General features: G+C 42.9%; 1 protein-coding gene across 7 annotated transcripts in view; it reads right to left on the bottom strand.

Moving 5' to 3' along the window:
- The window catches only part of LOC116987673 (splicing factor SWAP), a 110,416-nt gene that overhangs the window by 74,825 nt on the left and 18,914 nt on the right, over positions 1-16,677 (bottom strand). For all 7 annotated transcript variants that reach the window (XM_033043914.1, XM_033043917.1, XM_033043913.1 and 4 more), the window contains 2 exons: positions 9,188-9,422; positions 6,250-6,381 (listed from right to left, as the gene is read on the bottom strand). In XM_033043914.1, the coding sequence (XP_032899805.1) occupies positions 6,250-6,381; positions 9,188-9,422 (367 nt within the window). The remainder of the gene's footprint in view (positions 1-6,249; positions 6,382-9,187; positions 9,423-16,677) is intronic.

Here is a 16,677-nt window from a genome sequence, read left to right as displayed (position 1 = left end):
CCTACACATCAAGAGCTATTATTGCAGGTTGAAGAACCCGCTGGCTACTAATTCCAGAAAATAACTAAAGCTGCATCTCACAACATTCCTAATATATCTTCAAGACCCTGTGATTTTAACATTTCCTTCTCATTAAAGATGAAGATTTATTTTTCTGCTTCCGTTTGCTACTGCACAACTGCCAACAGCCGGGCTCTCTCACGCATTTTAATATTATATTAGAATCACAGAATTTGTATTTGCTTATCCTTCAAATTGACGTATAAATTACATCTGACAAAATATAATTCCATTTGGGATTGGGGGAGAGGAAGAGATAAGAAGAAAATTCTGGTTAATTCCATGGTTCTCCTTTGTATCAGTCAGTTATGAGTTTCAGAGGCGTTATATTAGCCAGAATTCAATGTATTGTCTCTGACAAGTTATACTTCGAATATGCCATCCAGTAACACACTGATGCTTATTTCATACCTGCAGCATGACAAATACCTCTGCAGAGACAGCCACCTTTCGGCCCATCGCGTCCTTGCCAGCCCAGGAGCTATCCTGTTAGAAGCCACTTTCTACATCAAACTGCACTGCACTGCAGAATACAATATCTTGGTATTTACAATTTGATCAGCATTTTCAGCTTTCGTTGGACTCTCAGGTAGCAAGGTATCAAAATAGCAAGGTATGATAACTCTGGTATAAAATGAAATGGAGAACTCCCACACTCACACTTACATAACCCCACCCGGAGGCAACCCATTCATTATGAACATATTTAGTGACAGGAATTAAGCCATCCTATATTCAACTTCTATTGCATTTTACAGCTCTATTAATCATTCGCCTGCTGTCTCTGCTCCAATAAATAACATAACCTAGCTAATCTTTCCTCATAACTAAAGTTCTCCAGAACTAATCTCTTTCATAACAGCTCTGGCGGCGTCACATCTTCGCTATAGTCAGCTGCAGGACTTGAGAAGTGGCTTAGATAGTAATTGAACGTTTCAGGGCTAGCACGGGTTCAATGGGCCGAAGGGTCGGTTCCTGCAGCAATATACCGGATCAGAGACCCTTCAACAGACCCTCCCTCTGTAGATGTTGCCTGACCTGCCAAGAGTTTCAGCATTTGCTGTTTTTTCACCACATTTCCAGCGTTTGTAGTTTTGCATGAATGTCATGTACCTTCAAGTAGCTGCTCCTGAAACAATTTTGCCAGATTATCTCACCCCAATTAAGAGCTTTTACTCTACCTTTGTCTCTTTTCAGAAGTAAATCAATTGATCATCAGCATCAAAATGTCCTTTTCAGCAGCTCAGCTTCATTTCCAAAAATCTCCATAATCACTGCCTGTGATATCAGGCTTGGTCAGTGCTAGCCTGCCGAGTGAAGTTTCACATTTCTGCACCATTTTTGTTGATTCTAACTACTATGTCACACACACACACACACACACTTATTTTAAAAAGGATTGTGTACACAAATCAAATTGCATTCATTATCTTTTTTTCAAATGAAATGTGTTCAAGTTAAACAACAGTTCAGCTCACTTCGTTCAAATGATTTTGAATATGATCAACTAATTTAATCCTACATATAATTGTAATTAACGTCAAATTTAGTTTTGTAATCATTTTAACTCGTGTAAGGAATATCCTAAATTTGACTAAAGGAAACATTTTAACAAAAGAAAACATATTCTTTTATATTTCTCCTCTTTTCAGGAGTGAAAATGCCGCTGTTCTACCATCGCTGATGCAAGATTTTAGTTAAAGTTGGGAGAAATTATGGTTTTAAGCTCTTATCATAACTTCAAAACCCGTCAGAGGTTGGGGGCGGTGGTGTAAAACATGAACCAATTCCAACGCATGATTGGCAAAGAACTAATGGTAAAAAGATTTTCAAAAACACATTAGGTGGTTAGGTTTTGGAATGTGGCAGTCAAAAAGCAGTTAGATAGGTGTGCAAGAGGAAAGAATCTTTCAGGAAAATGAGAGGGAGCATGATTGCAGGTGCGGAAATCGTCAAATACGTTGAGTGATTTTTTTTTACCTGACCTAGCTTACTGCAAGCGGCATAGTAGCGGTGTACGTTGTCCCTAGCGTGGAAGGAGAGGATGAGAAATTGGGGCATCATAGAACTAAAGGGCCTGTTTCCATGTTGTATCTCTAAAATAAAAAACTATTATAGACTTACTCCATGAAGTTGAAATGCGCTTATTTAGAGTGAGTAGACAGAGCATATTTTTTGAACAATGTTAGAGAAAGAGAAAATGCCAGAAACACCGAGGTCTCGCAGCAAAGGTGGAAGGAGGAACAGAGCTAATCTTTCACGTCAATAAAGATCCCACAGCCAAACTGTTGTGGAGGAACCTTCAACCGACACACTAAGGCTGTTTCTCCTTTCACACATGCTGCCAGTGCTGAGCATTATTTGCAGTATTTTCTGTGTTCATTACGGATTTGCAGCATCAATTTATTTTACAGAAGTAGAGGATATGGGTTTACGGTTACATAAAACTAAAAATCAGAAGCCCCCCCCCCCCCCCTCCAGTATGTGGTAGAGACTTCCAACAGAACTTGCCAATTGAAATTAATTCAACTACATCTTAATGAATGCAAGGTTAATAATAAGTATTAAAAAGGTCCACTCATTCTTCAGGAACACAGTTTGCTGGAGCCGAGGTAATTGTTGAAAAATTGATCCAAAAGCAGTGAAAAGAGACAGGACAGAAAATTCACCATTGTTTTTCTCAATTATTTTCACTTTCATTTTTTTCATATTTCCTTACATCGTACGAGGCCATTCAGCACCCATGGAGGCTCCCGTGGTATTCCTGTACACTTGCTCCCCTGTAACCTGATCACTTTCTCATGTTCAATGCCCTCCCTCATTACACTGGGGCCGCGAGCAAGATTGTGCTCTTAGAATGTGATGAAATAAAATTAAACTTTTCTTTTTGAGGAAATCAAGAATTATGGAAAGCCTATTCCATGTTCCTTATTTTGTCATCTCTCCTCTTACAAAATATCTGCCTAATGAATACAATATTTGACATTCTGGAATAAATCCATGGACAGATTAGTGTTTATTACTAATACGCGTACAACATGTCAGTCTATAACAAATTAGTAATCTTCAAGGACTAAAATTATCTTCCGATTAAGAGCAAATTATAAATTTGAGAAACAGAGAGATTCTACATGTGGGTTTATACTAAGCTTGTATATGCATGTGGTGAACACTGCTTCTTTTAACAATTCTCTCTGGTACATTTCAAATACCCGAAACTTACAAATACTGAGACAATTCATACAAATCCAATTTATATATAATGTTCTGCAAAATCCCATCATCTAAAGCACTACAAATAAGTGCCTAGCTGCTGTGCATACTGATGGCAGTGAAGGTTATGCTGTATTGTTTCCATACAGCTAACCTTCCTACGGTTCCATCCTGAGGGTATTGCATCATACGGGGATCAGATAACTTAATTACTTGAACTGCCGCTATGGTCTTTTCAAATGCAGGTAGTTCTGCTACAATGCGATAGTTGTGTTCCTTAAAAAAACTCACATTATAGACAATCGCACTGTAAAATCAAATGTGTTAATTGGCGACAAGATGTTAGGGGCTAGCAAGTATCAGACTTGCAATAACAAAGTTATTATTCCTGTAGCATTTTCAAAAATAGCAATAGGGTTATTTTTATTACTGCAGCTAAAAATACTAAAGACTTTATACGACATTGTTTATTGGGTATCATTACACGTGTCAATAGAAGGGATTGTTTCAGTGAACACCTGATGTTAAAGTAGCTGCTGTGTTCTTGGGAGACAATGATGTCTGATTCCTGCAGGGAAGGTACATGGAAACAGCATGAGCTTTTATTCATGCTTGTCATTTTCCAAAGTAACTTTTAAATGCTTTTCTAATTCCCGATCGAATTGCATTATAACCAAGTCATCCTCAATTATACACATACTGTTCCCCCAATTCATCATAAGCGATTAGGTGATAGGTGATAGGAGCAGAATTAGGCCATTCGGTCCATCAAGTCTACTCCGCCATTCAATCATGACTGATCCATCTCTCCCTCCTCACCCCATTCTCCTGCCTTCTCCCCATAACCTCTGACATCACTTGCATTATATCCAATTTGTATTATGGAAACATGCAGTCTGAAGAAGGGTCCTGCCCCAAAACGTGGCCTATCTACTTTTTCCAGAGATGTTGCCTGACCCACTGAGTTACTTTGTTTTTGTAGACCAGTGTCTACATGACAGTAACATTCCAGTGTTTAGTTTTGATCTGTAGTCTTGCAAAGTGCCCATATTCTGCCTTAACTTTACAACCTTTAACTGGCACCATGTGGCAATAGTCACTAGTCTGTATTCAAGAAGAGAGAATCAAACTCACTTCTTTCTTTATCCCAAGACCATGACATCAGTGCTTCAATTGTGCCATTGCTGGGGAACCTGTGATTGACTCACGATAGTCAAACCAGATAACGGGCAAGGCCACACAAAAATACGATGAATAATGGCGATCTTGATCAAGTTCCATCCAAAACACACTCAAGGAATCAAGATTAGATATAGAACATACCATAACTTTTTCTCGTTTCATCATTTGGGTCTAAACTTATTCTCTCTGTTTTACAATGTAATTTATTTCTACATAATCATTCTGCGCAACGAGGAAGATGATTAGACTTTATTACCTTCCATCACAGTGAGGAACGTGGGGAATCTGCTGTGCTGGATGTTTATGTTAACTTTTATGTAGTTGTGTGTCTTGTTGCTTTTTTTTAGTATGGCTGTATGGTAATTGGAATTTCACTGTACCTTCATGGGTACACGTGACAATAAACTGACCTTGAAACACAAGTACAGTGCATTGGAACCAAATCTGATGGAAGTTTAAATCCATCTTTAACCTCCCACAACTACCTCAATGGTACTTTATCATCACCTGTATCTAGACACAGTGAATTGTTTGTTTTGCACACAACTCATTAAGATTATACTTGATGTGAACATCTGCTGACTCACCTCACATTCCCAGGTTTGAAAGCCTACTTTCACTCTTATCCCACATCCCACACATCATTAAATCAAATAACATTCCTTTAGCTAATACCATGACCTTTTCTCTTTCCTCCAGCGACTATCCCCACAATTCAGGTAAAAGTCAGACTTGTTTTATCCAATATTAATATGCGGCTGTAAAGGTGCCTAAGCATTTCACATCTCATCTCCAGAATAATGCTCGGCAAAATCTCATCCTCTAAAGGATTTGAAATCAAAATGTCCCAGGGATTGATCCCAGCACATGATTCAACTCAAACATTTCATTCATATTCAGGGAATATTTTCAATGAACTTTCAAAAAGCTAACAGATTTTATGTTGTTTGCTGCTGGTAAAGAACAAAATAAGCATTGTCTGTTTGGACAATGATCAACCCCTAACGCGAGTTCACGCCCCCCCACCCCCCCCCCCCCCCCCCACCCCTTCTCCCGTCAACATTCTGAGGAACATCACTGACCAATAACTTCATTGGTCCATTCACACAGAGTGAAGATAGACACAAAAATGCTGGAGTAACTCAGTGGGTCTGGAGAGAAGGAATGGATGACGTTTCAGGTCGAGATCCTTCTTCAGACTGGTTAGGGAAACGAGAGATAAAGAACAATGAATGTCAGAGACTGGCTACTCTGCAGGTGCATGTCTGCCGACACCCCAGAATCATTTCATCACCTATCAAAGCAATTGGCAATGGTGCAGTTACAGGAATGAATGCCACCTTACACTCAAAGCCATCAAGAATTCCCACTCACTCCATCAGAGAAGCATTGCGGTTGAAGCATATTTAATCTTCATGAATAGCACCTGCCAAAGCACAACTACTGCCACTGAGAAACACAACAAACAGCAAGCATCTAGGAATGTCACTACCTCCCCAACATCTCACACCATCCCGACTTGGAAATCATATTGTTATCCTTCATTGCCATTGGGTCAAAATCCTGAGACTCCTTATCCATAAGTATCTACAATCACAGGGACTGTAGCAGTTCAGAAAAATTAATTACACCGTCTCAATGACAATCATAGCAATAGGCAATAAAGGCTGGCCTTGCCAGAAATGTCTGTGTGCCATAGAAGAATACATCAATGAAAAGCCATGTACCTTTCAGAAGAATGTGCTTCAGAACTATGACCTGATAATAAATTAACTAATTATTTCACTTTCTTACCGTGTATCATTCTTGTCTCTCACACTGGTTTCAAATTTGGTTCCATTTCTGGCTACATATTCTGCCAGCTTGTCAATAACTGGTTGGATATCGGGAGGAGGAGGAATGATAACAGGAACCACAGTTGTAGCACTGAAAAATACAAGATAATTAAGTTGTACAAACGTGTAAAAAATAGTGACAGTACAGCATGCTACAAATCTCTCCTCAAGCCATCCTAAAAAAACAAAAAAACATCACGCTTTGCTCCAATAAATTTGGTATTTCCTTCACATTGATAAAGGGCAAGCTTCAAAGTCAATGCCCAATGACAGCAGATCACGGATGGCTGTAACAAATGCATTGCATGCAATGACTGAGTGACGTGTTTGGCATTCTTCAAGGCAATACAAAATGTAATGGGATGTTATGAATGCTAAGCTGAAGATTCAAGAGTGTTTCATTGTCGTATGTACCAACAACAGTAGAATTACATGTTTATTTGCCGCAGCTTAGCCGGCCTGTAAACACAATGTGAACATCTATATGCAGCTTTCCAAGATTAAACTAGCAATGTATTTTATCCCTCCATCATTCTTTTACTTTGGGGCACTTTTAACCCTCTATCTCTAGCAAAAAAAAGTTAAAAACTGTGAAGCTTAGTTTTCACCTCTTGCTCCCCATTCAGTGAGTGGGACATGGGGCTGGAGGCACCAGGCAGAGGATGTGTTGGCTATTCTGGGGATCAGATATGCTTTGGGGCCACATGAAAAGGTCAGAGCACAGTCTGCAAACTCTTCATACTTTTTGCAAGGGATGAAGGAGGGTGCAAACTGGATCAGCAATAAATTAAGATTACCTGATTACCATAAAATAGTTTGGGCTTTTACTCAGACTTAAATGAATTCACACTTTTAGTTTGAATCCCATGTATTCTGGCCCTCGGACCAGCCTATCGTGCGGGAGCTTGCCAAGGCCCTAGCTAGACATGTAGACAACATCCACCACCCTGCCCTCGACAGTACTCTTGCTCATCTCCTCAAAAAACTCAATCACTTTTGTGAGACATGATCTCCCATGGATAAAGTCATGCTGACTCTCTCCAACTAGACCAAGCCTATCCAATTGCAAATATATCTTGTCTCTCAGAATCTCTTACAGTAACTTACCCCACCATTGATACAAAGCTCCTTGACTTATCCTCAGAGCACACCCAAAGAAAGGCACAACATTAGCCATCATCCAGTACCTTCATTTTGATTAATATTGTGATCTGGCTGCTTTTATTTAAAATCTTAAAATGTCATTGTTCCTTCATGAATTGAAAGGATGCTCTCCAAGTAGATGATGCATAATGGACCATGGCAGTGTAGCAGTTCAGTGTACCAGGCTTCCAAACCATTTTTTAAGGGACACGAGTTGGAATACCACCATGCATTCAGCAATGCAAGTCCATGTATTTAAATAAACGTGGATTTAAAGAAGTGTGAGAAGTAGTGATAGCAGTACCATAGTCCATGTCAAACAGTAGGGAAACAGGCCATTCAGTCCACTGTGGACAAGCTGACCATCGAACATCAATCCCATTTACCAGCACTTGCCCAGCAGCTTCCCATGTATGGGGATTCAAGTGGTCACCGAGCTACTTGTTAAATGTTATGCATCCACCACCCATGCAGGCCATCAGATCCCAACCACCCTCTGGGTGAAAAGGTTCTTCCTTAGATCTCCTCCAACCTCTTTATCTTAAACCTACTGCCTTCAATTTGAGAGATTTCTGCTTTGGGGAAAAATTTCCGACTACCTACCTTACACATGTCCCTCATAGAGAACTCGGATAGGTGAGGTCTCAAACCGAAACATCACCTATCCATGTTCTCCACAGATGCTGCCAGACCTGCTGAGTTACTCCAGCACTCTGTGAAACGTCACCTATCCATGTTCTCCACTATGCTGCCAGACCCGCTGAGTTACTCCAGCACTCTGTGAAACGTCACCTATCCATGTTCTCCACAGATGCTGCCTGACCCGCTGAGTTACTCCAGCACTCTGTGAAACGTCACCTATCCATGTTCTCCACAGATGCTGCCTGACCCGCTGAGTTACTCCAGCACTCTGTGAAACGTCACCTATCCATGTTCTCCACAGATATACTATCAGATTTAAGAGGGAGTTAGATGTGGCCCTTGTGGCTAAAGGGATCAGGGGGTATGGAGAGAAGGCAGGTACAGGATACTGAGTTGGATGATCAGCCATGATCATATTGAATGGCGGTGCAGGCTCGAAGGGCCGAATGGCCTACTCCTGCACCTATTTTCTATGTTTCTATCTCACTCAGCCACCTTCAGATTACCATTAAAACTCCGTCTGCTTCCCCAAGCCCTGCCGATAAACGTCATAAAGTGGTTGACCCTCAGTTCAGGGGAAATTAAGAGATGGGCAATAACTGCCGGCCTTGTCAGTCATATCCATACCTCCTGAGCTATACTTTTGGAGTAATAATATATTTTTTAATTGAATTGAATTGAAAGATACACACTGGAAACAGGCCGGTCAGCCCACCCATTCTGCACCAACCATCAATCACTAGTTCTAGCACTCATTCACTCCCTATACACTTGGGGCAATTTACAGAGGCCAATTGACCAACAAACCTACACATTTTTGGAATGCGGGAGGAAACTGGAGCACCTGGAGAAACCCACACGGTCACAAGGAAAACATGCAAACTCCACACAGTTTCGAACCCTGGTCTCTGGTACTGTGAGGCTGCGGCTCTACCAGCTGTGCCACTGGGCTGCCAAACTGAAAGAAGGGAGATCATTTCGAGGTAGCTTATTTTATTACAATACCCAATTCCTCCCAAAAGTGCCGAGATAGTTTTAAGCAAATAATACCTTTCATACGTGCACTTTTAAATCTAGGGGAAGCTAAGTGTTGAGTGTAACATGTCCCTTACCTGACTGTGGTTGTGGTAGAGGCTCCCTGGCTATTGCTGCCGTCCCCTTCCGGGGGTGGTGGAGATGTGGTGTCAGATGCTGCCGTCGCCACAGTCCCTGTTGCAGTAGATGTCGCTGCCTCTGAGGGCACGCTACCGTAATAACCAGCAACCTCCATCCCAGGAGGCGGCGGCGTGAGGCAGTAGGTACCATCAGGCATCATGTAATATCCATAATACATGGTTGACACCGATGCTGTAATGGAGAAGGAATGTAATTAAGATCAAGCCTTATTATTTCTACCACGCTCACAGAATCTTTCAAAACCGCTATAATAAAACTGTCAATTTTCACGTTTGTTTATACCAGCCACCATTGGAACAGCTGCAGAGTACACCTTGAAAAATGTAACTACTCTTGTAGAAAATGGGTTTCATGTTTATCAAATTGCAATGCTAAATGATAGCATATTCTATTAGAGTCATTCTCATCAAACTTTATAAAATAAAAATTCCTACCCCTTACTAAGCACTTGGCAAACTACGTATGCATGTATTAGTATTCAATATAGCTTTTGAAACAATTGGTGCTAATTATCTGATGTTGATTAACCACAAATACTAAAACGCTTGATTGCACCTTCATTCAACTAGTCTTTTTGGTTTTAAATGAATCGCACACAGTGCCCTGTAATAAGACAACCTGTTTGTTCATGGATTTCTGTCACTTCCATTTTTAAGTACCAATCAATTATACTGGGCAAAAAACACCGACAACAAAGTGCTGGAGGAACTCCATGGGTCAGGCAGCATCTGTGGAGGGGATGGGCAGGGGACGCTCCGAGTCATGACGGGTGGAGCTGGAGGAGGGAGAGCCGTGGGAGCGGGGCAAAGCCTGCTAGTGATAGGTGGATGCAGATAGAAACATAGAAACTAGGTGCAGGAGTAGGCCATTCAGCCCTTCGAGCCTGCACCTCCATTCAATATGATCATGGCTGATCATCCAACCCAGTATCCCTTTAGCCACATCTAACTCCCTCTTAAATATAGCTAATGAACTACCTTCTGTGGCAGAGAATTCCAGAAGGTAGTTGAGGCCAGTTGATAGGGATTGGCAGATGGGGGGGGGGGGGGGGGGGGGGGGGGGGGAGTAAGTGGCAAAGGTCAGCCCTGTCCCTCTTGTAACCAAGTGCACGTAATGACCACAGCGCCATTATGATATGCACTGACCCCGGCTCCAATAACACATGGCCTATCGGTTTCACCATGTCCATCCTGCCAGTCAGACTAACCACTACCTTCCCATCATGTCCCTCCCCTCACTGACCTGCTGCTCTGGTTCCCACCACACACCCCCCCCCTCCCTACCACTCCAATTTAAACCCTTCCAAACAGCACTAGTGAACCTCCCTGCAAGAAAGTTGGTTCCCCTCCAGTTCAGATGCAACCCCTCCCTTTTGTACAGTTCCCACCTGCCTTGGAGGCCCAATGATCCACGTATCTGCTTCCTGCACCGACTGGCTCCTTCGCCATGATAGTTGCACTATCTTTCTACTTCTTGCCTCGCCAGCACGGCACGGGCAGTAATGCTGAGATTATCACCGTGGAGCTCTTGCTTTTTAACCCGCAACCTAATTCCCTGAATTCTCTCTCCCTTCCTGTGTCATTGGTACCAATATGGACCACAATATGAACGCTGGCTGCTAACCCTCCCCAATTCTGAATGACCAGTGTTTGCTTAGACATCCTTGACCCTGGCACCTGGTAGGCAACACACCATCCAGTAGTCTAGTATGTGGCCACTGGAACATTTGTCTAGACTCCCCTACCACTCACTACTGCTTGACTAGACTTTGCCCCATCCCACTGTACAACAGAGCCAGACATTGTGTCACTGTTCTGATTGCTACTTCTATTTATCCGAGTAGTCATTCCTCACAACAGTATTCTGGGCAAACATACACTAAATCGAGTATTCCTTTGTCCTAGTGGACAGCACAGTGGAGCAGCGGTAGAGCAGTGCCAGAGACCCGGATTCGATCTGGACTGCGGCTGGCGTCTCTATGCCATTTGACCGCGTGGGTTAACTCCAGTTTCCTCCCACACTCTAAAGATGCGTAGGTTTGCAGGTTAATTAGCTTCTCTAAATTGCCCCAAGTGTGTAGGATGTGAAAGTGGGATAGCATAGATCTCATGTACTGGTGAATGTTGGTCAGCGTGGAGTGGGTGGGCCAAACGGCCTGTTTCCACACTGTATCTCTACAACATAAACTTGTGCACTAAATGTATGCCTCAGGATTAAAGCTGCAAATTATTATACAGCCAATTTAAAAATGGGAAAATATCCAAAACTGAGTACAGGTCCTATCATTCTATTTGAAGCATCGCTAATTGGAAGGGGTCAAAAGCAGGTCATTGCTAAGGAAGGGAAACTTAATTTGCTGAGCTGTATAGATCAGATTTCATTCTGCATATCGCAGCATAAATGGCCTGAACATTTAAAATCTCAGCACAGCTTTCTCCATTCCCATTGTTCGTACATACACAAATGCAACCTTTTAACAGCTTGAAGAGTTACTTTAAAGCCACCATTTATCTAAACTCTATGCTTCCAAGAAACAAATCGGAGAGGTGGGGGCACCCAGGTTTGATCCAGACTACGGGTGCTGTCTGTGCGGGGTTTGTACGTTCTCCCCATGACCGCGTGGGTTTTCCCTGGGTGTTCCTATTTCCTCCCACACTCCAAAGATGTAGGTTAATTGGCTTCGGTAAAGACTATAAATTGTCCCTAGTACGTAGTATGGTGTTAGTGTATGGGGATCGCAGGACGGCGCGGACTTGATGGGCTGAAGGGTCTGTTTCCACGCTATATCTCTTAACTAAACTAAACTCAGATAACATTTCCTTTCTCAATTCGTCACTTGGCAAACCTTGCCAGGGGTCAGTGGGGGTCATGGATTTCTATTTCTCTTTTATCTCCCCTCTTTCCCCTCCCTATACATCCCTTCCTCCAGTTTTACATTTACGGTCATATGGTCAAGGAATAGGAGTAGAATTAGGCCAACGGTCCATCAAGTCTACTCCGCCATTCAATCATGTGATCTATCTCTCCCTCATAAACCCAACTTTGACTGCTCCTCTTCACTGCTTACCCAACTCTTTTGTCTCCTTTTCACCTCCAGCCTTGTCTCATACTCCGCACATCTACCAGTCACCCCCTCGCCTGTATCCACCTATCACTCGTCACATACATCTACCAGTCACCCCTCTCACCTGTATCCACCTATCACTCGTCAGGGCTTTGTCCCGCCCACGCCTCTCTTTTCCAGCTTGCTCCCCCACTCCACAAGTCAGAAGAAGGGTCTCAACTCCAAATATCGCCCGTCCATTCCCTCTCCAGATGCTGACTGATCTGCTGAGTTCCTCCAGCACTTTGTTTATTGTTCAAGATTCCCGTTTTTTTATGTGCTTACCGATCGTGTTGGAGCGTACATCTCGTACATTACAAAAATACTTTGTACAATATAGTAGGTAGACAATATTGTACAATATAGTTATTATTCTCCCACTTGTGACACAGCATCACTTTCACCATGTTTCTTGTGCTTTTCATTCACTCTTGTTCGTTACCTATCAAGACTTAAGAGGACAGAGTCTTTGACCTGACACATTACACTGTTTCCCTTCACTTAGATGTGACCTGACTCGAGTATTTCAGCATTTATTTAATTTTACAAAAACTGCATTTTCTTTTGATTTTCAAGACTTCACTGTCTCCCTTCCCCACAAATACAATGTGTATAACCCTTGAAAACCATGCCTTGATGTTGCCATGTTTGCTTTCACACAAGATAAAGCAGTTATTCAACAATAATTCACACATTAAATATTGATCCAAGATGTCAGCAAAAAATAATCTTTATTACAAATCACAGATCAAACATAGGCAACAATATTGAGAAGATGTTTAGACTTACCTGCTTGATTAATCATATATAGTACAATATCTACTGTGGTTTCTGAACCGTCTCATCAGATCAATCAATACACATGATATACACAATAAAAAGATGGCTGATATTCATCATGTCTGCTCGTCACTGATCAAAATCTTAACTACATGTTATTAATGCCCTCTTCCAAACATCTGATCTTTTCTTCAGATAAGAGGAATGTCCTCTCAGCTAACAGAAATACTTAAGGGCCTGTCCCACTTACGCGATTTTTTCGGCGACTTGCCAGCACCAGCCATAGTCGTAGCAGGTCTCCGAAAATTTTCAACGTCACCCCGCGACATGTCGACACGTGACGCCTGTATGGTCGTGAGTTGTCGCCCAAAGAGTCGTACCTTTTTCTGGTCGCCGCTGGATTTTCATCATGTTGAGAATGTTCGGAGACCTGCTGCGACTATAGACGGTGCCGACAAGTCACCAAAAAAATCGCGTAAGTGGGGCATGCCCTTAATATGCCCCTTTTGAAGCAATTGAAAGCCGAATTCAGGAACAATGCAAGAAATCTACGTGTGAGTAGACCTGTGCTTGTTCTCAGATGCGTTGGAGATGGCCAAATGCCACTTGACAATGCAATTTATACGATCAAAAAGAAACTGCTTGCAACTTCTTTATGGATCATACACTCTGCAAGTTTTAATATGCACCTCTTCACAATGCACAGTCTGGGTGATAAAGGCCCCTCACTCCATTTAGAGGCGTGGAACTATACAGCACAGAAACAGCCAATTCATCCCACCTTGTCTCTGCTGATCAAGTTGGAATACTGGGCTAGACCCATTTGCCTGCATTTGGCCCACGTCTCTTTAAACCCATCCTATCCAAATATCCTTTAAAAATCATTGTTTATCTGCTTCGATAGCTTTCTCTGGCAGCTCATTCCACCATCTGAGCGAGCAAAACATGATCAAAAGGGATGAACCATTAATTATGCCACACAAGTGCAAGGCAATGACCCTTCAGAGCAATAGCATTGAAGAATCCTCGTTGATGTCCTGTTTCTATATTAAAGCTCAACTGGATCAAGCGAGTGTTTACCCAGCCATTTCAAAAGCTGGATGTTCTGCTTTGAGTGGCTTATCCAACTAGCCACAGCCTCTTCACCGCTTGCCTGAATGAGTGCAGCTGCCATGCACTCGAGTGCATCTCTGTCCCATCCACTCAGTGAAATATCCACATCTACCACCATCAGCGTAGCATACAGGATACTTAAGCATTTCTCACGCTACCCCCTCCCCTCCCCCCCCCATCCCATCAATCTACATCGCTTCCTCTGGCTTCACATTTCACTCCTCTTCTCCCCCAGGCTTTTTGTCTTCTTTTCATCTCTCGCCATTGTCTACATATCTGCCAAGCAAAACTCCCCTCACATGTATCCACTTTTCTCTTGCCAAGCCTTCTCCTGCCACTTTTCCAGCTTTCTTCCCCCTATTCAAGCAGTCTAAAGAATAGTCCTGAACTGAAATGTCACCCATCCATGTCTTTCGGAGGGAGATGCTGCCTGACCCTATCATTTAATTCAGCGTTGTGTTTATTTTGTAAAGCAGCATCTGCAATTCCCTGTGTCTGGATATACGATCTTATTTAACAGATGAACAGGCACAAGTGGCTTCCTGTTCCAATAGAAAATGTGAATGGTTCCTTCACTTCACATCACAAAGAATGATTGTACAACACCTGCTGCTTACAGAGTAACAAACATTAGAGCACAGCAGGGTGGGAGAGACTAGGACTAGAGGTCACAGCCTCAGAATTAAAGGACGTTCTTTTAGGGAGGAGATGAGGAGGAATTTCTTTAGTCAGAGGGTGGTGAATCTGTGGAATTCTTTGCCACAGACGGCTGTGGAGGCCAAGTCAGTGGATATTTTTAAGGCAGAGATAGATAGATTCTTGATTAGTACGGGTGCCAGAGGTTATGGGGAGAAGGCAGGAGAATGGGGTTAAGAGGGAGAGATAGATCAGCCATGATTGAATGGTAGAGTGGACTTGATGGGCCGAATGGCCTAATTCTGCTCCTACCTGTTTACGGACATTTTCAACCTCTCACTTCTGAGGTCTGAGGTCCCCACCTGCTTTAAAAGGGCATCAATCATACCGGTGCCCAAGAAGAGTAAGGTGACGTGCCTCAATGACTATCGACCAGTGGCACTAACGCCGGTGGTGATGAAGTGCTTTGAGAGGCTGATCATGGAGCAAATCAACTCCTACCTCGACAAAAACCTGGACCCATTGCAGTTCGCGTACCGCCACAACAGATCAACGGTGGATGCGATCTCTCTGGCCCTCCACTCCGCACTGGACCACTTGGACAACAAAAACTCATATGTCAGGCTGTTATTCATTGATTACAGCTCGGCATTTAACACAATCATCCCCTCCAAACTGGTTACCAAACTCGCAGAACTGGGTCTCTGCGCATCCCTCTGCAACTGGATCCTCGACTTCCTCATCCACAGACCACAGTCTGTTCGTATTGGTGGAAATGTGTCAGCCTCAATAACAATCAGCACGGGCGCACCTCAAGGCTGCGTGCTCAGCCCCCTGCTGTACTCACTCTATACCCATGACTGCGTAGCGAACCACAGTGCGAACTCCATCATCAAGTTCGCTGACGACACCACTATTGTGGGGCGTATCACTGATGGGGATGAGTCAGAATATAGAAGAGAGATCGAGCAACTGTCCATATGGTGCCAGCGCAATAACCTGACCCTCAACACCAGCAAAACCAAGGAACTGATTGTGGACTTTGGAAGGAGTAGGAGGGGGACCCGCAGCCCCATTTATATCAACGGGTCGATGGTTGAAAGGGTCAAGAACTTCAAATTCCTGGGCGTGCACATCTCTGAAGATCTTTCCTGGTCCGAGAACACTAACGCAATTATCAAAAAAGCTCATCAGCGCCTCTACTTCCTGAGAAGATTACGGAGAGTCGGATTGTCAAGGAAGACTCTCTCTAACTTCTACAGGTGCACAGTCGAGAGCATACTGACCGGTTGCATCGTGGCTTGGTTCGGCAATTTGAGCGCCCTGGAGAGGAAAAGACTACAAAAAGTAGTAAACACTGCCCAGTCCATCATCGGCTCTGACCTTCCTTCCATCGAGGGGATTTATCGCAGTCGCTGCCTCAAAAAGGCTGGCAGTATCATCAAAGACCCACACCATCCTGGCCACACACTCATCTCCCTGCTACCTTCAGGTAGAAGGTACAGGAGCCTGAAGACTGCAACAACCAGGTTCAGGAATAGCTACTTCCCCACAGCCATCAGGCTATTAAACCTGGCTCGGACAAAACTCTGATTATTAATAACCACTTTCTGTTATTTATTCATGTGTGTATATATTTATATCATGGTATATGGACATATTTATCTGTTTTGTAGTAAATGCCTACTATTTTTCTGTGTGCTTAAGCAAAGCAAGAATTTCATTGTCCTATACAGGGACACATGACAATAAACTCACTTGAACTTGAACCACTTATGAGCACAGCAACAACCA

Source organism: Amblyraja radiata, chromosome 25 (genome assembly GCF_010909765.2).
Source record: "Amblyraja radiata isolate CabotCenter1 chromosome 25, sAmbRad1.1.pri, whole genome shotgun sequence".
NCBI lineage: Eukaryota > Metazoa > Chordata > Chondrichthyes > Rajiformes > Rajidae > Amblyraja > Amblyraja radiata.
Note: the sequence above shows the minus strand (reverse complement) of the source record. Positions and strands in the feature narration are given on the sequence as shown.